Source organism: Pezoporus occidentalis, unplaced genomic scaffold (assembly GCF_034315485.1).
Source record: "Pezoporus occidentalis ecotype Australia unplaced genomic scaffold, CSIRO_AGI_Poc_V1 ctg117, whole genome shotgun sequence".
Taxonomy (NCBI): Eukaryota; Metazoa; Chordata; class Aves; order Psittaciformes; family Psittacidae; genus Pezoporus; species Pezoporus occidentalis.
In genome coordinates, this window is record NW_026912961.1 from 4560767 (window position 1) to 4587695 (window position 26929).

Genomic DNA, 26929 nt, shown 5'->3' on the forward strand with positions numbered 1-26929 from the left:
GGGGACGCCCGCTAAGGATGAGCCTGCCACCTCGCACTGCAATGATGCTTCTTGGAGCTGGTTTCCTGTTAGTCTCCACAGGGTCCTTGTGCCACGTTCTGTACGTGGGACTGTAGTGGGAGTAATGGTTGTCTGGATTTTGTGCTTCAAATATTGTAGTTCTGTGGAGTGTGCTTGTGGGATCCCATACGTGTGTGTGTGTGTGTGTGTGTGTGTGTGTTGAGGGCAATCGGTGTTTTGTGTATGTTTTTTGTTGTTGGGTTCATGTAAAAGTTTTTAACGGGCAGCAGTTTAACATTTCGGGCAAGAAAGGGTTAATGCAAAAGTGCGGCTGCCGGCAGGTATTTATGGCTGCTGCTGAAGCTGGCAGGCTGCGGTAGCTGCTGCCGAGCAGGCCGGCGTTTGCAGGGTGAGCAACTTTGTGTCAAAAAAAAAAAAAAAAAAAAAGAGGCAATGATGCAGCAAGCTCCTAACAATGTGCAGTTTAACCTGTCTGCTTCTCAAGAACTGATAACCTGGGGGAGGGGGTATATTTGTGTCCTCCTGCCTACAGGTCCATGGTGACTGCCTGCAGCTTGTCAAGCCTTGCCATGAGCTGGACAGACGAACGGAAAAACCTGATGCCTCAGCTACAGGAGCTGACCGTGATTACCCCAAGCAGAATAAGCTAGAGGAAGAGAAAAATGAATGATTGCAAAACATCACTTGGGGACAACTGAAAAGTAACATCCTGAATATGTGTGCTTGTAAAGTAGCTATTATTAGAGGCTGTGATTTTGTGCATAAAACCACCTGTATTTACTAGCCAGTTGGTAATAAGAAACTACACCTTGTATTGTATAGATTTGTCACTTGTAAAAGAGATGTTAGAGTATGGAAATTTGCAGTAGCTGCTAGAAAATGCTGAGGCAAAAGCTGGGAAGATTCTAATACAATGGTAGTGTTATAAAGCAGGTGATGGAACAAATTAAGAGGGTGGGAGAATTCCACTGGTAAGAAATTTCTTTGGCTAGTCCCTCGCTCCCATCAGCATCTTCAACATGCTGCTGCACCCTGTACGTAGTAGTTACTCTGCTAATGTAAATTTGTGTGCGCCTTGCTGTAGTAGCGACTTGTTACTGGATGAAGCAGGTGAAACTGTGCATTGACAACAAGGTGCAAGGACTGAGGCTGACAAAATGCCTGCTACCACAGTCAAAGGCAAGACTGGGTTGGCCTCTGTGTTTGCCACCAAGAAGAACCTTTAGCTCCGCTGTTGGCTGCGACCCAGCAGGCATGGAGTGGTGGGGACACAAGCCATGCCAGACCTTGATGTGAAGGATGGCCTCCCATGTTACCAGAGAGCCATACAGCAGAAAAAAGGGGCAGGCCCAGCAGCCTGTAGTCGGCATATATTGGAGATATGATCTAGCCCAAATCCCCTGCTCAATTAGGGTCATCCAAAACATATATAAAACAAAAAGGGGGAGATGTGGAGGCAGTGTTCTCACAGGAGAATGGATAATTGGTACATAAACTCTGAAAATCCTGAAAGATACAGCAAGGCCATGAGAGGCCCAAGGAAGCCTAAACAAGCAAGACAAGAAAAAGCTGAATTTCACCAAGTTAATGAGAACTGTGGATTGTTGGCAAGCTTTTGAGGCCAAGTTCCCACACCTGTGCTTAACCAATTATACGCTAGTTGCAAAGGGTCTTCAAGACATGTATCCAATCATAATATGCCGAATCACTGTGAGTCCATGTAAGAAGCAGTATTTAAGGGGTTAAGGCTTTGTAATAAACGGCTTTTGTCTGATCATATTGATCTCTGACTGAGTCCATATATTTTCTGCGGCAGCACGTCATGGCCACTGTATAACTTGGGGCAGTTACCCACAAGGGTTAGATCACTGCTTGGGTCAGGCTGGGTATTGGTCGGTGAGTGGTGAGTGGTTGTATTCTCTTCCCTTGTTATTTCCCTTATCATTATTATTACTGGTGATAGCAGTAGTGGTTTTGTGTTACACCTTAGTTACTGGACTGTTTTATCTCAATCTGTGGGAGTTACATTCTTTTGATTCTCCTTCGCATCCCTCTGGGAGAAGGGGGAGGAAACAGGGCAGGAAGTGAGTGAGCAGCTGCGTGGTTCTGAGTTACTGGCTGGGTTTAAACCATGACAATAACTAAATTTTGGGACAGTATGAGAGATACAACTAATACCCAACATCAAGTTTTAGCTTAATTCCAAACACAAGAATTGTGGCTCTCATGAAACACCGTGACACATGTTAACCCAGTTCAAAATGAGTATTTGGTTATTCCTGTATTCTTTTCCTTGTTTCTCTACAAAAATGCAATACCTGTGGATAAGATAATTTTTAAGGTTTGTCACGGTTCAAACTCAGTCAGCCATGCAGCCACTCTCCCACTCCCCACCCCCTTCCTCCACCCGCTCCCAGAGGGATGGGGAGGAGAATTGAAAGAATGTAACTTTGAGATAAGAACAGTCCAGTAACTAAGGTATAATGCCAACCACTGCTGCTACCACCAATAATAATAATGATAAGGGAAATAACAAGGGAAGAGAGCACAGCTGCTCACCACCTGCCAACTGATACCCAGCCTGACCAAGCAGTGATCTAACCCTTCTGGGTAACTGCCCCCAGCTCTACATCCTGGGCATGATGTGCTGTGGTATGGAATACCTCTTTGGCTAGTTTGGGTCAGGTGTCCTGCCTCTGCTTCCTGCTGCCTTCCCCTCCTCCCTGCCAGAGCATGAGACTCAGAAAGTCCTTGGTCAGAGTAAACATTACTGAGCAACGACTAAAAACATCGGTGTTATCAGCGTTGTTCTCAGGCTGAAAGTCAAAAAAACAGCACTGCAGCAGCTACTAAGAAAGAGAAAAATGACTGCTACTGCTGAACCCAGGACAAGGCTGAAGGAGAAATAAAGACAAGTATGAAGGACAGTCTTTTCATTGACTTTAGTAGATGCAGTCTTTCATCCTTTTTTTTTAAAAAGGAGGAAAAAGTCACCCTTGAAGAAGCATGGCCATTCAGGGGTAGGATTTAATTCCTCTTCAGGTGCTACAACAAAGTATAATATAAAAAAATCATTTTCCCCTTTTAGAGCAAAAGGAATATCTATGCAGAAATGATTTTACTGTCATATTCAGGGGGTCATGATAGAAGTATATGTGTTTATTCTGCTTATGTTCTCATTCCAAAGATTAATTACTTCTGATATCTTCATTCAGTGACTAGTCTATTTCACCCTCACATTTCACTCCCAGTGTTATTTATTCTACAACAGTGCAATTTGCCAGCAAGACTCTTTTTAGGCCCAGTGTTAGTTCCACTAGTTACTGTATTATGCTTTGCTTTTTTTTTTTTTAATGTGCTTTACTTGCATTTTACAGTTTTTCTCTGGGCTGTAAGCCATTCTCACAAAAAATGTTCCTTATAAGGTGAATGGAATTGCCCACTGCATAAGTAAAAAAAAAAAAAAAATAGACTGAACTCAGCACTAAGAAAAGCTTATTGAAGCATACATTTAACTGTCCTGCATGTTAATGTTATGACTGTAATTATCTTGTGACTATGAAGTCACAATTTATAAAGAGTTAGCAGATGAGCAACCCCTAAGCTGATATTTCTCTCTAGTTTTGTTGTGCATACTGGGAGTGAGAGTATAGAGCATGCTGAGTATTGTTTTATTCCTTCATAATCGCATTAACTACCTAACCTGTCTTTTTTACCTCCATGAAAAAGTTTTCCACCAAAAAAGGAGGGCAATCTTACCAGAGACTTGTACTGACTTGTTAAGCAGATTTCATCCTATATTTCTGAAATAATATTCTGATTACTAATAAATATATTTCACTCTATCTGAGTTTTATGGTTTAGAATAGAAGGTGGGATGAAATAAGGGCATTTTGGATTCTCTCCCTCTCTCCTGAAGTGCACAGCCAAACAGAGCAATTGTCCAGCAGTCGTTTAGGAACAGATTGAATGCAGATGAAAAGATCTGAGGAGGTGCATGCACACCCGATGTTGGTAACAAGATGTGTTCTGTCCATGGGAACGTACCACTAACTGCAACTCTGTTCACAGCTAAAAATTTCTCCCAAGCAAGTGGCCTAAACAATGTTTCATATTTTTCAAGTGCTTTGGGATATTTAAAGTGTTAATATTTTCAAACAAACAATCATTTATATATATTTATCAAGAAATTCTTAGTATTTTTCAACTGTGTCTTTTGCTTTGTGATTGCTTTAGAAAAAGCATATGTTCAAAAACGTTTAAACTGTGTTTCCTAAAAACAAAAGGAGCAGATGATGCTGATAATCCATGTTATGCTGAAGTTGCTGAAAAAGTTCATTTTCTTGTTTTGGAAAAGTGGTTTCTGAGGAGGGCAGGATGCTACGTTTTTACCTGTTTTATTGGTCTCTGCATAACAATGAAAATTGTAATTAACTTAATGAACACATTGCTCATACTTCAGCAGAAAGCACACAGTCAATAGACACTAAATTAATCTGCAGATATTTAAAAATATTTAAAATAGATGTTCTTAAAATAAAATTACCAACCATTCATATTTGATTTTATTTTTTGATCTTTATTTTTTGTGTAGATAGGCTTTATGATAGCCTCAGTTCTATAGTTTGCGTTCATTTGTTTCGCTGCTGTCATATAATAGTGAAGTAAGCTTTTTATTGCAGCTCCCAGGGGAGGACTTTATGATATTGAATCCCTCTCTGCAGATTCTGATACTATTGTTTTTCATCTCCTAAACGGAAGTAGTTCTGAATGAATAAAATTGCTCTGTAGCCATTTGAAATCTCAGTTTCTCTTGTGGGTGATTTACATTCTGATTAATGAAGATTACTTTGTTTGTTTGCTTTAACAGTTTTCTTTTAATAATAATTTGCTTATTTGATGACAGAAGCTTGAACAGACCATTTTTTGACTTACCACAGTTCTGAGTCATCTCTCTGCTTCTGCAGCTTTTATCATCAATACAACTTCCTGCATCCAAAACCAGAGTTTGCCTCGCATTGTAAAGATCCATATTTATTCTATTATTTCACTTTGAGGATAGGAGTGTCCTTAGTTGGAAGAAAAAGTCATATCAAGAGCTGCACAGGGAAGCTTCTACGACAGCTGCCTGCTCTGTATTTGTACTGTGGGTAAGTAGGGGAGTTTAAATAAATACTGCAATTATGAACATAATAGCACATTATGATAGCTTTAATAAATAACACCAACATGAATCTTATCTTAGTGATGACACTAATGATCATTAATGGCCAAGACTGTTACCTTTATAATATGTTTTCAAGCCTAAGTCTTGAAGACAAGATATACTATTGCTGAAACAAAAAATTAATGCAAAACCTTGTCACTAATCTCACCGTTTTATGGTAATCTCAAAAAATATAAAACAGAAGAAAAAAACTACAAACATTATTTTTTTTGTTCGGTTTTCATGCAAAAATAATAGGAAGCTGCATGGACACAGCTGCATTCCATATAACCATATTTACTCAATATTGGGCATTTAAAGCTGTAAGGATGGTAGAAAATTCTGCCCCACCCCCATCATACTGATTAAAGTACTTGAGACTTTAACAACAATTTTGGCAGAAGAATGTCTATTGTAGCCAGTTTTCCTTTGGAAATGGTTACTTGCATGTCTGTTACTGTCTTCCAGCAATGATTAGTCTGTTAGTTTCTTCCAGCACTGATTAGTTTCAACCACATTTGAATGAATTTTCCACGTTTACCTAGGGGAGGGGAATTAAAGGCTGAAGATGAATTTCTCTTTATTAAATATCAGATGTTAGGTTAACATTTGGACTTGATGATCTTAAAGGCCTTTTCTAACCTAAATGATTCTATGAGTATTCACACAAAGATTATGTCAACCATCAAAAATCTCCAGACTTGCAATTTTGGCACCAGGAACTCCTCCAAAGAAAATACACCTATTCCTAGAAGACACTTCATTGATTTGTGTCTCTGGGCTTCTCATGGAGCTATTTGCTTTTTGCCATATTCCTTCCCTTGAATATAAAAAGACTTTGATCATTAAAATGAATTAATGTCATCAAATATACATCATTCTACAAATGAAATATTATTATCAAAGATTCTCTTTGGATAGTGTTTTACAGACACTTTATGAAAGCATGTGGAAAATTTGCTTTCTGACCTTTTTTTGTCAACAAAATCATGTAGCTGTGGAGTACTGGAATTACACCTGAAGTCCCTTACTGGAACAGGGATGTCGAACTCACTTACGGTGTTATGTGATATTGCCGGTACTTTTTCCACAAGAGGTATCCCTAATGCATAATGCTTTGTAGAATTTCTGGAAGCTGTCTTGCATCTTTGCCAGAACATATTGTCATCTCTCATATCTTATGATACAGGGAGAACCACAGACTCTCATTAAGAATTATCATGCTTATATCCCCAAATCTCTCATGAAGAAATATCATGTTTGTTATCTTTTGTTGTCTTGCCAGTCATCAGTGACAAAATACATATATATATAGTAAATATATATCTATCTGTTGAGTTGTTACTTCATTATATAAAGTGGAAATGCGCTTTATTGGTTTAGGAAGGAGTTAATAGAAGAGTTAATAGCCACAGTCTTAGGCAAAAAGTCTTCTGCTGCATTACTTTGTTCTGCAGAGAGGAGCAGATTTTAAGTTTTAACTCCTACTATGAATAATACAATTTCCACCTTTAAATGAGCTATCTTAATGCCATTGTAGACTGTTACAGACTGTTGATGTAAACAGGCCAGTCCTCAGCTGATCTGCCAGAGCCTTTGCTTTGCCAGCATGGACACTTTTAGTTACTTTTGGAAACATTAGGCTGAATATTTCATTCATTATTCTAATAAATGATAAACTGTACTCAGTTTCACTTTCCTAGCTTTGTTTGGGTTATGGTTTGTCATGATGCACACACAGTAAGAGTTGTCTAAATACCAACAATTGTTTATTTGGTATTTGCTGTGAGGCTGTACAAAGAGTAACCATAATACAGAATAGAGGGGAGTAAGTATTCCAGAATTCTTGCCTGTGAAATTATATTACCCATACAAAACCAGACAATGTTACAAATCAGACAATTTTTGATTTATAGAGATCAGCAAGGTTCGTTCAGACTTAAAGGAAGGACTGTGTGTTGCAAGTTCTACATAATTTTCCCGGCATAATCTTTTTTTTTGCCTAAAACAAGATTACTTATGCCTGAATTCCCCTCACTTGCATTTTCAGATCACTATGGCTTTTATAGTTCTACTGTTGTATTTATATGCTTCATCAAAAGAAACAGATTTACTTTAAAAGGAATTAAAAAAAAGAGTCAGAGGTAAATTCTACTCAAACATCTTCCCATTAAGAACATAAGAATTTCACCAATGGAATGGTCTTTATTATACTATATTAACCATACTAAATATTGTAACTGGTATTTGGGGTCTACACAGCAAATGCTCTTCTACTTTCTAATAAAGAAACCCTTCATCTTCCTCATACCATTGCAGAAACCTTAATTTTAGCTTCAACATGTTTACTAAACATTCAGTATTATCCTCAAGGCAGAGGTCCTATAAATTTGTAGAGTATAAATTTCCAAGTTCAACATAAGAATTGTACTGGCCTTACAGTATTCTTTTTAGGAAATTAATTTGAGTTAGCTATGATAACTTGTCTGTGGAATGAGAAGACTTGATAAAATTATAATATGATATTCTACTAGTTAAGTACTTACTTAAAAATTACTTCTAGCTGATCTACGATGAACAGTTGCATACCTTGGTCAGCTTGCAAAATGAGAAGTACTTCTATTAACATTACGGATTTCAAGTACGAATTGATATAATGTATCAATTGTAATGTAGTATGTTTCAGGTTATTGTCACAGAGGCAATATGCTGTTAACATTATATTCTCTAATTTGAAATTTGAGGAACCTTTTTATTTCCATTTTACCTGTATTCAAACCAACATTTGTAAGAATGTTGCCTTGCATATTTTTGCTAAACAACTCAAAACCAGATAATAGTAAACTTACTATATGCAATTGATTAATGGTAATCTATAAAGCAGCAGAAGTTTTACAGTTTAATTTTCTTACAATTAACTTGGAAATACCTTGTGCTCTTTGCAGCATAAAGCCTTACGTCACAGGCATGAGACTAGATCTTGATGAGAAGTAAGAGCTGTCTTCAAGGACTTTGACCCATGTGCATGAGAAGAAAATACTGTTAGTAAGTCAAATGGCTTAAATCCTTTTCCCCTACTTTGGTAGGGATTACAGTCCCTTGGAAAAAATACTTCTGCTTATTTTAAATGGTACAAGTGCAAGGCAGTTTAATGGAAATAAATTTCCTTCAGTTAACCTTCAAGTGAATTGTAGGTGGACAGGATGTTTGGTAATAGCTTTAACCAGCTAAGCTGAGCATATCTATTAGAATTACTTCTCTGACCTGGGACTAGTTTAATATAAGTAGTCCTTATTCAGACTGTATAAATGAAGTAAAATACTCTGTCTCTTAGTAGACTCATCATTGAACAGTTAGGGGTGTATTTGTATGAAGCACGTAATTTGCCTAAGTTCTCAGTGTAGGTGGCATAAGAAAGAGGCAGCACAGCAGGTTGACTTCTATAATAACCTTAATACTCGGTTGTACTGAAATTTTACAACCTGGGAACTCAGTTCCAATGAACCTAGTGCTAATGGAAGACGAATGATGAATCTGGCTTCTCACACTCTGTATTTCATGGATTTCTTTGGTGCTTGGGAGGGGACTAAACCTGCAGTTCTTTTGTCTGTGCCTGTCTGTCTGTACTTTCCAACAAAGCCATTCAATCAGCCATTGTTTGGGATACCTCCAAGGACTTTTGGTATTGATTCAGTGGGTTTTTTAGCTTTGAATTAGTAGCCAGCCTTGGCTCAGAAATGTGTGCTCTGGTACCTTACTCTGTTTTGCATGGAGGAATAGAACATAGAATTACTGCAACACAAGAATGATGTGCTATTCACATCTAAAATGAGATTAATTCATTCAGTCTTTGAAAACCACAACAAATATTTGTATTAGACTTTTAGGAGTTATCTCATAGCCAGACATGGCATCTCCTTTCTCTACCCCTCAGGAAAAGCAACAGCAATTTAATTTTAACCATGCTTAATATTTTGTAAGAGCATGAGGGACTGTTATAAAGCTTTCACTTTGATCTTTATGGATGGGAATGAAGTAATAAAAAAACCAACAGTGATCCTTTGGAAAACATAATTTCGTATTAGTACTTGGTTTACACTTGGCAAAACAGCAGTCAAACAGGACACTGAATTCACTGACACCATCTTTGTACCCACCTTCTATAAAGAAAGACAGAAGGCATTCACAATGTAGAGCTTCTATGCATTGCTGCCACACAGTCTTCATGTTTGGAGAAGAGTCTTCTGATACTTGAAATGTTTTCTTTCTGTTCACCTTTAAAGCTGATTGGTGTAATCGAAACATGTCAAACTGTGAAGTGTAACTCATTGTTCTCCATAGGAAGTGAAGATGCTTGACACAGAAGACTGGAAAACTGGTGATTCTATGTCCATGACCTGTTGTTAAAACCTGTAAAAAAAAAAAGTAGTAGGTTTCATGGGTGTGTGTGGAAATCATACAAAGACTCTGAAAATAAAATGGCTTGAGGGCCCATGCCAACGCCTGTCAGTCTACTGCTGCTACATGCAGTTTTTGTCTTTCTTGTTTCTTTGGGAGGCTGCCTGGAGAATAATGCCTTCAGTAATTTCTGAAATTACATTTTTCTGTTCAAATTCTTTAAGAATTTGATATGAGGATATATTAAATTATATAATTAAATTATATATAAATATAGAATTTAAGAGGATATTATTTAAGAATATCCTCTTATACTATCTAACAGCTGTGTACTGTTGTCTTTTGTTTTTTTGTTCGTTTGTGCTCCCCACCCTTCACTTTTTTTATTGAAATGATTATGTAACATTTTAATCTCATGGGGCAGAAACTGTTCTTACTGTGTTAGGGTAGCAACTCTTGTAATGAGAACCTCAGCCTTACTAAAGTGTTTATCATAAACTTTATTTATGATGGAAGTGCTAAACCCCTGGCTAGCCGTATGATGCCAGCCCTTCGATTCTTTGCTACACTGTAAAGATGAGCTACAGAGTTCACATCTGAGCTTTTCTGAGGCAGGCAATCCCTGGTTTTGCTCCTCCATTATATGGGATAAAACTAATCTCAACTGTATGCCTGGAGAATAAACAAAATGGATACAAACCATGGAAACTATGGAAGATCACTAAAGACTGCACTGTTTGGTATCACATAGTATGAGGATATAGACTTTCACCTTGTATTTTGATATTTCTATTACCTTCAGGGGGAAAGCTGTAGAGGTTGGCAGGTCCTGCGCAAGGCATCTGGACATGCTGGCAGCCAGCGCACGGAAGTACTTGCCTGGAATGCGTCCCTGCAGCATGGCTCACAAGAAAGGTGCTATCACAGGTGAAACATAACTTTCTCGTATCTCCTCCTAACCACCACTGACACTCCAAGATCCTTTCAGCACCCTAATGAGGTCTTGATGCAAACCAGAACTGGGTCATGACCTTTAACGTAGGGAGGAGCTGAGCATGGAGCTGGGCAAAGAGGTCTTTGTGTATGCTTGATTACAGTCACAGGCCAGATTTAGGAGGCAGTGGTAAAGCTCAGAGAATGAGTGGGGTTTAATTTCATAGACTGGTAACAGCAGTTAGCTTGATTTTTTGTAGAAGTTGATGTTCTTGAGGTATGACAACCTACTTGTTAATCACCCGAGGGAGGAAAGGAGGAGTCAAGCAGGGAGTGTAGTCAGGATGCAAGGAAGGCACTGGCTCTTAGGAGGCATCACAATCTCTTTCTGACTCAGATGGCAGTCAAGAGAAATGAAAGCTAGAATTTGGCAGATGGAAAGAACATAAAAATGTTTCCTGCCTGTGTCACCCAGGCTAAGCAAAAGCAGGAAGCATTGGGAACATTTGTCTTAGTTTGGAAATTGGTATGCCATTGTATCATATCATATCGTACCATATTGTACCCTATCCTATCCCATCCCATCCTACCCTATCCTGTCCTAGACTATCCCATCCCATCCCATCCCATCCCATCCCATTCCATCCCATCCAACCCGTCCTATCCTATCCTATCCTATCCTATCCTATCCTATCCTATCCTATCCTATCCTATCCTATCCTATCCTATCCTATCCTATCCTCCCCTCTCCTCTCCTCTCCTCTCCTGTTCTATTCCATTCCATTTGGTTCCATTCCATTCCATGTTATGCCATGCCATGCCCCGTTATTTCCCTGCAAGGTTTTTTTTCAGATCTAAAACACTTTCAAGGACAGAAATCAGGTTAGCCTGAAAAAAAACATCCCTTGCAGTCTGGCAAAGGAAACCTTCAGAGCCACAGAAAGCAGCAGCAGGTATATAGGCTGTCCTGGGTTCAGCAGTAGCAGTCATTTTTCTCCTTCTCAGTAGCTGGTGCAGCGCTGTGTTTTTGACTTTCAGCCTGGGAACAGCACTGAAAATACTGATGTTTTTAGTTGTTGCTCAGTTATGTTCAGTCTGACCAAGGACTTTGTGAGTCTCATGCTCTGGCAGGGAGGAGGGGAAGCCAGCAGGAAGCAGAGACAGGACACCTGACCCAAACTGACCAAAGAGGTATTCCATACCACAGCACGTCATGCCCAGGATGTAGAACTGGGGGCAGTTACCTGGAAGGACTTGATCACTGCTCGGGTTGGGCATGGGTGGTGAGCAGTTGTGTTCTCTTCCCTTGTTATTTCCTTTATCATTATTATCAGTGGTAGCAGCAGCGATTTGTGTTACACCTTAGTTACTGGACTGTTCTTATCTCAGCCCGTGGGAGTTACATAGTTTTGATTCTCCTCCCCATCCCTCTGAGAGTGTGTTGGGGAGGTAGTGGGAGGGAGTGAGAGAGCAGCTGCGTGGCTGACTGAGTTTACACCACGACATAGCCAAGCAGCCCCTGTCTCCTGCAGAGTGAGAATGTGAAGAATGACCATTGGTGCCAACCACACACAGATGTGCAGGAAGAAGGCATGGTACTGTGGGTATTTTTTGAAGCATGACATGTAGCTATGACAAACACACTTTTGTCTTCCAAACCTTGCTCAGCTACTGCCCTTCTTGGCCAGTGGATCCATTAAAAATCCTGTCATACCTGCCCTGTACTTGTGTTGCATGCAGGGAGAGCTGGAAAGTGGTAGCTGCTGATAGGGCAGCAAGGCTGGAGCCCTTCCAAGCAAGAACACCCATGAGAAATGGAGCCAAGTGAAGAGCAGAACTTACTCCCACTGTGAGCTTGCACTGAGCAAGAGAGCCAGAGTGTGCCAGGTCCCAACTAGCACATGGACATGCAGGAGCAGCAAACAAGAACTGAGATCACAGGACCTGGGGGAACCCTGACAAGTGGCTGTGCTCAATGCTATAGAGGACAAAAAGGAATGGAACCCCTGGGGACCACCCTGGGAGTCTAGAAATCTCCATCCCTTTGGATGCGGGGCACAAGGGCCACCTGTGTGGAGCATGAGCAAGCACCTAGTAGGGCTCAAAGGAGCCCTGGCAAGGTGCCTTGCTCAGTGGGGATGACAGGGTCCCTCATGGGCAGCCCTGCCCCTCTACCCAACATACTTCAGAGGAAGGCCTTTGCGGTACTGGCCTCACAGTGAGAAAGGAGGTTGTAGTGGGTGGGGGTTGGTCTCTTCTTCCAAGTAACAAGTGATAGGACAAGAGGTAACGGCCTCAGGCTGTGCCAGGGGAGGTTTAGATTGGGTATTAGGAAAAAATTCTTCACAGAGCGGGTGGTCAGGTATTGGTACAGGACGCCCAGAGCAGTGATGGAATCACTGTCCCTGGAAGTGTTCAAAAACCATGTAGACGAGGCCCTCAGTGACATGGTTTAGTGGTGGACTTGGCAGTCCTAGGGGTAGTGACCGTACTTGATGATGTTAAAGATCTTTCACAACCCAGTTGATTCTATGATTCTACAAGGTTTTACTAGGATACTTTGTATATAATGCAAATTACTGTTCTTTGGACGGTCAAAGTGCAGATGAGAGTTTTAGAAGATCTTGCAGTGTAAGGCATTCTCTTTCTTCATAATCACTAGAGCTGCAGGTTTTTAAGGACAAAGAAAAATGATAGCAAAAAAACATTATATATTCCGGAATGCTTTAATAGTGGCTGAAATTAAAGAAATAACTTTTCCTTTGCCACATAGAGACACATGCACTTCCAAACAACACTTTTTCTCAGAAGTACATTATTTGTATTTAAATTTTAAAACCACAAAAATGTGAAAAGTAGAACTCATAGCTCGCAGGCTCAGCCTCTTCAGTGTAATAAGAGGTGTTGCAAAAGTGCTTATGAACAAGTGAAAATTCAGCACTCCTCAACAAGCTTATTTTTTAATAATTCAATTACATGAATGAGATATGGAGTAAATTCTTACTTTGAGATACATACACAATACCCACTGTTTTCATACGGAATTCTGTTACACACAACAAAGGAGAAACACCCTTTAGGAAAACCTTCTTGGATGGCTGTGAATTGGTTTTGTTTAGTTACTTCAGAAAAATGAATAAAAAGTAATCTGGGTCCCAATTCATGTCTGATTTAAGCTTAAGCAAAAGGGAAGTAATTCAGTGGCTGCAAGTGGGGTAGCAAAGAGAAGAATCAGGGTAAGGAATTTCTAGAAAAGATTAAACAGATACAGAGACCAGTTCTCTGTTCATGATATTGCACAACAGTATGTGAACAGTTAATTATACAATACCTAACTCATACAATAATTAAGGAGGCAAACAAGTGGTTCAAAAAAACAGTTTCAAAAGATATCTTTCATGAGTATTTTCAGGGAGCTGTGGCACATCATGTTCTGTTTTCAATACAACTGTACTGGGGCCATCTCTAGATTGCCAGCATGTTGATCACAAAGGGGTTCTTCTAAGAGCAGTGGAAGGCCACTCAGGTATTATAGCATAAGGATGCATTTACTGACTGCCCATGACCACATAGACAGACCTATTAATTGGATGTCAAAGACGAAACTACTCAGAACACTTTATTTACAGTATATGGGAGTAAGTGTTCTTATTGGTATTAGGCATAAGAACATAATTTTGCTGCCTGCTTAGTAAATTCAGCTTTTTATTCTCCAAATATTTGTTGTTCAGTCTGCCTTCTGACTTTTTTTTTTTTAATATACATGCAGCAAAAATGATCCCTTTAACGCATAAATTTCCTAAACTTCTGCTTAGCTGCTGTAGCAAGCTGGATTCTCTGTTTTGTTACCAATTTTGCAGAGTTTGCTGAGAGGAACTATATACTTAACACCATTTTTTTGCAAGATCATATTGATTTCTTACTTGGCAAAACATTTTCAGTGGACCTCAACTGTGCACCTCAGATTACACAGCAATTCCTGTATTGCAATACTTCAGTTTCAATTTTAGGTTACAAGTATATGTTGTGCAAAACACGCAACCTTTCAAGAGACCTACCTTTCAACAGAATAACAGGAAAACTCAGAGTTCTGAAACACACTAATGTTTTTCAGAAGAAGAAATGTTCCAGTAAACACAGCAGAGTTCAATTTTTTTCTGCAGAACACTGTCATTTACAATACTTTGCTTCATGTAATTTGCACAGTGCTTCAGTCCACTCAAATATTTTAATGAAGATTTACCTTTCAGTTTTCAATTGTTATGGCATAGATGAGGATTTTTATTTATTTTTTTCCTGTTCTCCAGAACACTTTGGAACAGGAACATATGATTAGGCAGTGCAGATTGATCATGACAGGGAACTGAGTAATAGGATCTGTAAGATATCATGAAAGAATTAAATTGAATGAGAGAATTACACACGCAAGAAAAAGTTTGTTAATAAGGAAGCAAGAGCTTTGCTTTTTCAGTAATTCAATGAGCTGTAAAATAATACACTAGAGAAAGAAATCCCAGATCTCATAGCACTGAATTTATTAATAATTAGTCATCACTAACTCCTCAGTGAGGCACAGCTTGATTGGAGTAGTAACCCTCTGTTATTCAGGTTACTTATTTATAGCTGGCAAATGAAACACACTGGTGAATGATAGTGGTGCGAGAGCACCGGAGAAGCCATGAACCTTGCAGTTGATCTCCTGATCTACTCCGCTCTCACTGCATGATGTTCCCCTGACTTCTTCAGTTCTGGACAGGGCCTCCAGCTCTCCGGCTTTTCACTTCACGTCTCTGTGAAGGGGATGCTGTCTTAGTAGGCTCCCTCCTTTGAGGGCTGGAAATGTGGCTGTAGTTTTAAATGCTCCCGGGTCCGAAGCGGGGGGCAGGGCAGGGTTCCCGGGGCTGAGACCCAACCCCGTGTCTGCCTCCAACCCCGATGTCCCCCGAGCTCTCTTTGCAAGCCAACCGAGACACCCCCGCCCGAACGCCCGCGGCACGCAGGTGACTGGTCCGAGCCTGTTGCTTTGAGCCCCCGAGACGGGTATGGGCCCGCCGCATTCCAGCGCACACCTCCGACCTCGAGGCCCCCTCGCGCTCCGCTCCGCTCCCCTCCGCGGCTGCCCTTGCGGCACGGCCTGACGTCACCGCCCGCGGCGAGCAGGGCGGGGCGGGACCGGAGCAGGCGGGGCGGGCGGCGGAGCGGGTCTGCTGTGCTCTGCGCTGCGGGCAGCGCCGCGGGCGGCCGGCACCATGGAGGAGTTCCTGCAGCGCGCCCAGGCCAAGCTGGTGAGTCACGGCGGGCAGCGGGCGACAAACTTCGCCCGACTTGCCGGTGGTGCGGGCAGCGGGCTCTGCCCCGCCGCAGCCCCGGTGCAGCACCCGCGGGTGCTCCCGAAAACTTTCCTGAGTGTCGCGGCAGCGCTCGGCGTTGCTCTGTGGGGGGGGGGCGGTGGGGAGGGGATGGGGCTTGCGGGCTCTGCGTCGGCTGGGGTGCGCTTTGGGGGTGCGCTTTCTTCTCTTGCCTTGCTGTCCTATAGTGATTGCTGAATAACGCCCCGCTTTACAAATGTACAAACCCATATTTGACAGGGGTGGCGGGAGGGACACACGCGAACGGCAGCGTGCCATTCGGGAATTATTGGCACACGTGTAGAGACTTTGAGATGCTTCAAGTTGCGTAGCTGAGTGTGGAAAACCATACATCAAAGTCACCGAGAAACTAATTTCTGTGGTCTAAATGTCACGAGGAATAGGGGATAAGTTTTGATAAGCAAAACTCAAAATAACTGAGGAATATGCAAAGTTGATCAAGGACCAGCCCCATACTTGTGTTGCTTCTGCCCTAGGTAATACTGTGTTAGGAATCAGAGATGCAAAGGTCCTGTTCTCAAATGACTGTTAGTTCAAGCTCTATTGTGCCTGAAACTGCAGTACATTTGTTTACAGTGACTGATAATCTGGCCCCAAACAGTGTGCTTTTTCTCCCCCTTTATGTGCAGTGCAAAGGTAGGATGTTTTTAAGACTGGGGTGGTCTTAGGCTGGCTTGTTTCCAATTGTGAGGGTTGATTTTATTCGCAAAACTCGGATTTAAAGTTGTTACCTGCAGTCCTGCTCGCTATCCCAGCTCTGAGGACTGTGTTCAATTAAAGGACTAATGAAGGGCTAGTAAAGAAAAAAAAAATCCACAATCTGTGACTGCTAGTTTTGCCCTGTATTCTTGGTTGCTTGGGAACTGTGTTGCTTGCAGGGTGCCATCTCCACCCTTTGGGGAGTTGCTGTAGTTAACTAAATGTAGACTTCGTTGTTGATGATTAGAAGCATAAGGCCTTTCCTGTACCATAGACCTGTTATGAATCTCTGTAGAGGATGAGCATTTCTAAAACCAAGATGGTCTTTGTCCAACAACCATCATTCTCTACATGTAATGATTTGTAAAGGATGGTTTGTTATACCTTCCTTTTTTTTTTTGTCATGCATATGTTGGAAATTGTAGAATTATGGCATTTTTTAGAGGACTGGCAAAATAAAAGAGAAAATTAATTCCTTGGTGGCTCCCTTAATATTTAACTGTTTTGGTAAATATTAGGTGTAAACATGAGGTGTGTCATCTTGGCTACATGCCAACTAAATTGTTTTACTGTGTAATTTTTAGGCATATGTAAGGTGTTCCCCTTATATGTTCATGTAAACAGTCTGAACTTTGGTAATCCCATTAAAAGATACTGCATAGGACAGTTACTTAATATATTTTCACATCAGCATTTCATATATCGCAATATTTGAATGGGAGATTTAGTTTTGACAGATTTCCTGCTCAAGTACATCAGAGCTTGTCTTACTTAATAGACATTAATTATGCTATGATGGTGGTCCCTTCTGCGTCATTAGTAAATGGCAAGCAAGAACAGTAAGAACAACTGGATTTTACTGCTAAAAGGAAATAGTACATTAATATTTCTGAATAGCTGTTGATAATCAGACCAGATTTGACTGGAAAACTGTAATCTGAAGAGGCCCATGGATAACATAATATTATTTATTTAATTTAGATGAAACAGGGAGAACAACAAATGAACAGTATCCCTTTTTATTCCTGCTATTATTTTATTGTGTTTTTTTTTTTCAGAAGAAATGCAGGCTTTGTACCTTCTAAACTGTGGAAGAAAAAAGTCACAACTATTTGGAGAAGGTTTCTTCCACAGGATTATTACAGTGGGGGAGTTTAGTTGTGTGGTCACGTCAGCTGAGCATGGCTGGGGAAGAAGAATCTGAGCATCTGTTCGGTTTAGAAAAGATTTATGAATCCTACAGGTTGACTTAAATTTGCCAATTTACTTTGTACCACAGTAGCCTGGAAAAGATAATCCAGAGTAATTGAAGAGTAATTGAAGGTTTGCGTTCCTCAGCGCAGAAAGCTGATGATATGTTTTCCTTCCTGCTTGGTCCAGACTTTTATGGAGAATCTTTCTCTTCTGAAAAAAGGTCAACTGAGCTGAAGGCAAACAAGGGGCTATGTTTGGTTTGCACTGACTTAAGGTAAAGAAGCCCGAGTAAATGGGCGAATGGCATAGTGTTAATGGGTTGCTGTGTGTTGCTGTGCTGCTGCGGCTGTATCTGTGGAAGACACTAAAGCGTTACAGTTGTATCTCAGAGGCCTGATGATGCCAGTCTTAACGGTGATAGTATTTCACACCATAGGTGTGAAACCTGATCTTGTTAGGTTAAACAGATTACGTTCACTGACTACATAATTACTACTCATTCTGAGTAAAGGAAAATTTTCTTTACTCATGAACAATAGCTCCAAAAGAACAATTGCCCCAGACTGAGCAAGGGAACCTATTACTGCAAGTGCTTCATCATTCATTTGGGTCTGGCTCCAGCCACATTAATCAAGGGTTTTTTTTCTACAGTCTTGGAGTACACCACACAAAAGACTTGTGCATTTTTGTTTTCTAAGACTTTTGTGTTGCGTATTTTCACTGACTGTTAGAGGGAAAAATTCTTGGCATATTATCTTTTGATAATAAAGTCTTCATCAGGCTATTCTTTCTTTAAGAACATAGAATTTTGCTTTTGTAACTTGCCATGCAGTCACAGAACATTCTCAGTGATATTTTTTCAGTGCCAATTTTTAAAATTCTTATGTATAATTGGTGTAAAACCAAGGGGAAAAAATGTTAGAAGGCAAAACATGGCAGAATGTAAGAGTTGAGATACTGACATTTTAGGGCATTTACAGCTCAGTAAGGCTTTTCCACAGTTTTTCCTAAGTCTAGTAATAATGTGAGAATAGTTGAGACTAGGTGTGACCAAAGGTCCTTCTAAACCAGTGTTCTGCCTTGGCTAAGGGAGGGTTGTTAAGCAGTAGAATATACAGGCTTGCTGATAAAGTGTTGAAAGCTTAGATCAAAATGTGCATCTGAACTACTGTGATAGTCACAGCTCAAGCCAGAGTTTTACAATTTTATCGTGCAATTTGTGTGAGTGGTGCAATATCTCTTTCTGTTTACTTTAAACCATATGCCTGACAATTTTAATGGGTGTTCCATGGTTCTTATTCCTCAAATGAGTATTTGTTGTTCATTTTCCTGAGGTGTTTAGTTAAGCATTACCATATCCCTCTTCTCTTCTCCCATTTTCAAGCTGAGTTTCTCTATCACCACTTCTTAGGTGAAAACTATTTGCTCACTCTCTTTATCATTGTGGCATCTCTCTGAATATTTTATAATTTCATTAACCCTTTAAAAGTTGTGGACTGCCTGCTGTATTTAAGGCATTAGTACATAAAAGACTTTGATGGTAGTATAGCAACATATTTTTTTTCACTTTCTTAAGAGTTCTTGATGTCCTACTTATTCTATTCTTACTTATTCTGTTTTACTGTCAGAAAGCATTTTTCTGGTGCTTTCAGTGTATCATTTAAAACGAATACATGATGGGTTTTTCTGCTTGGTAATACTAATGTTAAAGCCCGTTTGGCTGTGAATCATACCTAAACATAGTTAAAAAAATGGACGTGGGGTTGTTTCCTCACATTTTCCCTAGTCTGCACTCTCAGTTCTCATTTCATTTACTATTTTATTACCTAGTCCTGCAGAATCATGAGTCCTTTCTACAGCCCTTGCAGCCAGTTTTAATTTGACTCTCCTGAATTATCTGGCATTCTCTGCAGTTTTTGCCACTTCGTTATTTGCCTGCCTGTCCTACTGGAAGTAATATCATTTATTATTTATGGATATGGAGAACAGTACATATCCTAGCACATATCCTTGTGGAGAATCCTTCACAGACACTTTCTCTTCATTGTGAAAACTAACCATTTGTTTCCTTGCTTTTAGTTTTTTATTATGCCGTGAGAGGATTAGAGCCCCCTTTTCTTTTATGATTTAGTTTCTTGACTAGGCTTTGAAAACTTTTCAATAATATTTCTGGAAACCCAAGTACAATGCATTGACTAGCTTATCCTTCTCTGCATGCTTGTTGAATTAAAGAACTTTAAAAGACACTGTACGAAAATGACATACTTCACAAAACCTTGCTGTTTCATTCCCAGTATACTTTTACTGACATGTTTGGTGATAATTCAGTCTGTCTTTCTCTAGGTTAGACTCTTTCAGGCACAGCTAATTTCTCAAGTGGGAGAAGAATGATCAGTCAGTACATAATTTTGCACTTCTTAATTAGAAAAATAAATCAAAAGTTTAAGGCTTCAGTGGTGTAACTTCAGGACAATTATCAGAATGTTAAAGGCAATTAAACAGAAGTAAAAATTCAGAAATTATGTATTTAGTGATTCTCTGATGTGAGATACTGTGTGCTGCATGAGGTAGTTAAGTTTGGTGTTTTTCAAGTAATCTCATTTGCTTTAGCCTGTTTGCAGTAAAGTGGAATGACTGTGAGAAGTCAAATCAAGGGAGTTTGTCAAGAAAAAAGCTGTAATAATTAAAAAAAAAAAATAAAAAAGTTGACAGAATTCCTCCTGAGACATGCTGAGACAATGGCTGCCAGCCAGTACTTTTTCCCTGGCCTTAGGTCTGTGCTTAATGGAGAGCCTAATGCTTCATATGCTGGCTTCAGGGAAGTCAAAGAGGACAGAATGAGCCCTGGAAAAGTCGTAATGTGCTGATGATACTGAGATACCAATACACTGCAGCAAACTGCTTCAAACTAGCAACATGGTCCTCCCTCTGCAGAGAACAGCAGATTAGCTGGGGAAGTGATCTTTCTAAATGCTGTGTCATCTTCAGCAGTTGACAGCATTTGGAAAAATCCCCAAATCTCCTAAAACTTCAAGTTCATTTAATCCCTTGTTGCTGTAAGAAAAGAGTCTCTAATGCTAGACCAATGTTACCCCTGACAGAATTACACACTGGACAAATGGGGAGTTATGGCCCCAGACAGACATGTCCAGAAAAAAATTGGACTGTGTGACTGGACATTTTCCAAAGTGAGGGCCAGGCCCGTGGCTGGGGAGAAGCCCTTGAGAATAGGAAAAAAAGGCTTCCAAGGCATTGCTTTGATAGATAAAAAATGAATGTTGTGTTTGTTTCTGAGGCAAAGAAGCTCAAAGAACAGTTACTGATGATGGCATGACTTGAGCAGATTTATGTGACCACAGTTTATAAAACAAGCTGAGTCACTTACATGTTTATTCATATTGCCTTTTATTTATCTAGCTGGAGTTTTGTTATCAATGACAGGCAGTGGTTACTTTGAAAATAATATTTGATTTAGCTAGAATAAAGGGGTGGTTTTATGGGAAGTGAAAGACATTACAGAAGTGAAGCAGAAGTTTTTTTTTCCCAGAAATTGCTGCACTTATCCAAGCAGAGAGGTAAAAAAGCTTTCAGGCAGTAAGGCAAGGAATCAGGTCTTCTCTGCATTAATCCAGCAGCACACAGGGGACTTGACTCCATTTAGCAGGGCACTTTGAGTTTGTACAGATTTAAGAGTATGAATAATGATATTGACTTCAGTTGGAAAACTCGCATGGATAGGTTGTACATACACGCAAAAATGTTGCATAATCACAGCATTACAGCTGATTAACCTTTTTTCCTTAAATCAGTCAGAAGAAACCATGTACTCTGCAGCAAGAACTTCAGAGTCAGGGTTCATGAGTAATGTGGAAAAAAGAATAAACATTGCAGTAACATAATTCTGAGATAAATATTTAAACAAAGAATAGTTGTGTGCCATGCTGAGCAGATTCAGTAATATTAAAGGGCTTATAGGGATGAGAGAAATTACTAGAAAAATATTTTTGCAGATCCTTTGGAAGAGTATTTCCAAATACAGATTCAGTATGAGGAAAAAAAATCAGAGTATGAAAGCAGAAAGATGAAGATGGGATTGTCACTGTAATGCAAATAAGACATGCTTATACGGTGATCTTAAGTAATTTTGGGATGCAGCCTTCATATCCCATAAGGAATATAAGGACTAATATACCCTTGTATGTTTATACACATCTTTATTAGGGAGGGTTATGTCCTGGTGTCCTGTAGACTTTGTCTGTTTTTCATCATCATTATGCAGTTTCAGGTGGAATGCTTCCTTCTGTTTTGTGTACCATATAGCCAAAAATATTTCTTAAATGGAAGAAGAATTCAGGGGATCATAACAAAGTGATTTAAAGAATTGAATTCCAATGAAATAAAAATTCACTAAATGTAAAACGATTCAGTTACTGCTAATCTGAGATATGTGAACAGTCTGGATCTTTGGGGTATTAAAACCAATGCAAAGAAGGAATTGTTCATTCATGTACACAGGTATAAAAAAGACAGTGCAAAATGGTCAGCACAGGCTTAATAACAGGAGGTATTTCCTGAAAATTAGGTTTTATAGCTAGGAGAGCCTTCTCCCAGAGGAAGGAGAGGAAGCCCTTTCATAAAGGCAAACAAAATGAAACCTGAGTGGGGTGAACATGTGTAAGACTACACTAAAAAACAACCTACAGCTGTAAGGAAAATATCTTGGGTGATTTAATAGACTTTTACAGTTCCACTAAAGCCATACAGACTACAAACACGTAGCTGAAGCTGAGATTTAAAATGCCCTTTCCCCATGGATTTTCTTAGGTTTGGAGGACAGAAATAAGATTTTTTAAAATATGGCATACAGACCTTGCTTTTCATCAGCCTTTGGTGCAGTGATATTTTCTCCTTTTTCACACACACACAAAAAAATTAAGAAAAAAGGTGGAAATGGAAGAATAAAGCATTGCTGAGTTTTGGTGAATTTTCCATCAGTGGAGGTGAAGTACATCAGATTAATCAAGATTAAGCCATGTTGTATGCTCAATAACATTTTGGGTGTTGCATCACTGCATGTGTAGCTGCAATACTTTTTCATTGTTCTACATAGAAATAAATTCTAAAGGCATTTGAATGCAATATATTAGGGTATTTACTAGAGTATCACACTACCATACCATTATTTTAATGTGGTACTGTAGTATTGACCAGAATCCTGTTGTGCTAGGTGCTATGCAAATACTTCATAAAATAAAAATCTATTCAATCACTGTCTTAGAGAGTCCGTAAAGTAAGTTGGAAGACATATAGGAGGAAGCAGATGATTCCAAAGTAGTAGTAGGGTGGTAATCGGTAGGTGTGATAATGTGTATGTTTTCTAACCTATCTGTTAGCATTCTGGCAAAGGGCAGCTTTGAAAAAAGGAGGATGGAGAGGTTTGGAAACATCTTATTAAGAATAGGGACAACGTAGGAGGAAATGAGAAGATCTGATTACTCTTTCCATTCCCTGCTATTGGCTGGCTGGAGATAGAAGTTATTGAACAGGAGATGATAGGTGAAGCAGAGGAAGGTTTTGAAAGATTTCAGTGTAGTTTAAGGATTCTGCTAATGTGTTGGAGCAAGGAGAACCAGGAGAGAGAGGCCTATATGGGCAGAACCAATATGGCAGGGTCAGAGCAACAGACGAGGTTTCCCACAGCGTAGTTCTGGAAGCTGCCAGGTTACCTCTGTTGAAGCCAAGTAACATTTACGTGATTAAACCATCATGTAATGATAGCTAGAGTGTTAGCTCCAAGGGGAGGTAGGAGAGGTTGATGAGGAAATAAACCAACTGTGGGACTTTACAATAGGCGCTATGTGTGTGTGTAAACTGAATATGATGCCAAGATTACAGGCTGGAGTGATGGATGGGATACTTTTGTTAAGGCCTTTGCCTCTGTTATATATGTCCCTGTGACAGAGAGGTGCAGTAAAAAGAGAGGGAGTAAAAGCTTAGCTTTAGCCATGGTGAGCTGGAGTGCCTGGTAAGATTATGCCAGAGAGGTGGAAAGAAGGTGTGGGATTTTACTGTGAAAAGGGCAGGACTGGAGGAGCACTGCAGTTCCTTTCACCAGCCTGGAGTCCTGAAGGGGTCAGGCTCAGAGTTTAAATTACTTAAATGACATCCCTGTTAAATTCCTTTTCTCCAGAGAAGAGATCCAGGTGCCAGCAACAGTTAGAAAGGTCCTTAGTAATTAATTATATCACTTGTTCTAATGAGATGCAAATATACTGCAGCACAGAAAGGACAGAGGATGGACAGTGAAAAGGTTAGGAACATTTCAGAAAACGATGACGTCTGGATGATGTCAGATAGTTCTCTTTCCTTGTACTGTATCATTTGACAATAATTGAATAATATGTAATAGATCTAATAGACCTGGGCACTGGCCCAGTTCTGTCTTGCACAGACATAACCTTCTTTTGTACATTACCCTCTAGCCTCAATTTATTAGTCTTAAGTCTTCTTACATCAGCCTCTGTCTAGAGCACAGTGAGATTTTGCAGCATACCTGACATGATTCATGTGTTTTTTTACAATTTGATTTTGCTGTATTTTGATAGCAATAACTGAGTTCATGGGGTGGATTTTTTTTTTTTGAAATTCACACAGGTTTGATTCTCATTTAGTTTTCTGTGTGGAGCTGGCTCTGTATGCAATTCCTGACACTAACGAAGTTAGCTGCAGAACCAGCCTTTGGTTAGTGACAGGCTATCATCCTGAAGTGACCTTTTCCCTGATGGTTAATCTTACTGTGCTACATTGTGATACAGAACATAAGAATTATTATACTTTCTTGCTCTTATACAACAGTGATTAAAAAGTCCTGAGCAAAGATGAGTTGGGAGGGAGGAAGAACTGTCTGAATTGTTTCTTCAGATACTACCATGCTTTTGTAACTCTTGGAAATAAGTGCAGTCAGAGTCTAGTGTGCTGACCAGAGAAGGGCGTGTCTGCTTGGTGAATTTTGTATGTTGTTCTGCAGCCAGTGGGATAGGAGGAAAGAAAGGAACTGTGTTTTTTCAGTTTGCTTTTCTAAATGAGAAGCAGAATTGCTCCACTTGAAATATATTTGACTCTTTGTGAAGCAGCAATAAATGGTAAACTTTTAAATACTTGGAGGGACAGTCTCTTCTAAATATAGACAATTGGAGAGTGATCAGTTGACTGATTCAGCAGCTTTTACTTAACAAAGGTTTTAACACTCAAAGTCATTTGCAGGGCTGGCTGGATTGCAGATGGAGTACAGTGACAGGTTAACTTGCTGAAAAAGTATGCTACTATTTTTTGTCAATTCTTGTATGCAGTCCACATAGATAGAGAGACTGTATCCTGAGCATTCACATTGTTTAGGAGAGCAAGTAGCTCTATGTGAGCTACCTGTGTATTGTGTGTTTAAGAGATTTGAATCTGTAAGAGACTATATACTTCTGCTCCACCACCCCTCAGGGAAATATGTGCATTTTTCTCATTGTGATATGATGGAACTGTAGAGGCTAATGATAGATAACTGTGCAGTTGCTGCAGCTAGCTTTAAAATGGTGCATCTTGTCTATTTTTTACATAAAGTTGTTTTGTGTATGAGAGGAAGAGGTGTGGGAAGGCTTTGTACAATTCTTTCTGCATATTCTGAGAGGCTAGCTACATGAACTCATGTAAAAACAGTTCCACGCAATTATGTGGAATTTGTTTACTCTCTTGAGAATTTGGTGCACGCTAGAACTTCAGCATTGGCAGTCTTAGAGAAACAAACAAAAGCAATGACTTCATTTATTGTTTGGAAGGGTGGCATAACTGTGCATTAAGGGATTCATTCCAGGGATGAGAAAGTGGTGCAGGCTGAAGTTCTAGTCATTCATCTCCAGAGACATGGACTCATATCCTGTTTTAGATCACATGTAAAAATGAGTTAAATGATCTAATCTTAGCAGATCTTTGTTCGCCTCTCAAAATCAATGCAGAGTTTTCAGCTGGCGACTTTTGCTCAGTGGAAGAGGGATTTCTAAGGCTGGGTCTGAAGTCTTTTGGCTGATCTGTTTCATGGTTTGTGCAGTAGTTGGTGATATAAGCTTGTCTCAATATCATAGTGTTAAGCCTTCATTTTAAAAACAACCAACCAAACCAAACCAGCCATCAGTTTAGCACCTCCAACCCCCATGTGAGAATTGGGCCAGTTATAATCTCGTATTCTGAAAAGACAGTTTATTTCCAGACTATAAATAAAACACAAATTACAGTTGATAGAGTTAACAAACTGATCTAAAGAAATAGTTTTAGTTTAGTTTAGGCAAGTATGAAGACTGTGAAGTCTGCTTGACTGAAAATGCCGAGGTATTGTTTCTTGGAAATAGAGCAAGTTAAAGTATATACCCTACTTGTCATGGAAACAGTTTATATGCCATTTCTGTGTTCTCTGTCTGTCCCCACATAAAATAATTCAAATGTGTCCCTTTACCAAATTGTCTATGGTGGTAGAAACCATTGCTTGAGAAAACTTTCAGACTTTCTATTGGTTTCATTTATTTGTTTGCTTGCTTTTTCCTAACCATTTTGTACAACTTATTTGAGATTTTATTCTTGCTGTCAAATGCCACGCAGCTTTTCTATCAGATCGGGAATTCAAGTTCTGCTCAGTGTTGCAGTGGTGAAAATAGAGAGTAATGCCTGTTCTGGTAGCATTAGTTTATATTTATATTGACAAAAAGAGAAGAGATTGGTTTCAGTGTGCTAAAATGGAACAATAAATATAAAAATGTTTTCTTTTAATGCAGACAGGAATAAGCAGGTGAACTCACCTTCTTGCTGCCTTTTCTGCCCCCCCTTTGTAGCTTCCAAAGAGGGGGAAGTAATGAGATCTTTACCTACATATTTAGTTCATTTTCTTTTTCCTGTTTTCTCTCTACTCTTTCTCCTTTCCTGCTGGTAGGATATTTGATAGCCATGACATTGCCATGTTGCATTTAGGAATGGGGGCACACGTACCCGTTGTGTGGGACTAGTGTAGTGTTGCGGTAAATTTCAGCATTTTGGGAATGCTGTTGTATAAATACTTTGCAATTTGTCATTT

The 26929-nt window shown here is 39.7% G+C and overlaps 1 protein-coding gene across 5 annotated transcripts in view; it reads left to right on the forward strand.

Annotated features, from left to right (window-relative positions):
• Positions 1 to 15804: 15804 nt before the first annotated feature.
• Positions 15805 to 26929, forward strand: part of PRUNE2 (prune homolog 2 with BCH domain) — a 136836-nt gene continuing 125711 nt past the window's right edge. For all 5 annotated transcript variants that reach the window (XM_062641163.1, XM_062641180.1, XM_062641170.1 and 2 more), the window contains exon 1: positions 15805 to 15843. In XM_062641163.1, coding sequence (XP_062497147.1) covers positions 15808 to 15843 — 36 coding nt within the window. In that variant the 5' untranslated portion in view covers positions 15805 to 15807. The remainder of the gene's footprint in view (positions 15844 to 26929) is intronic.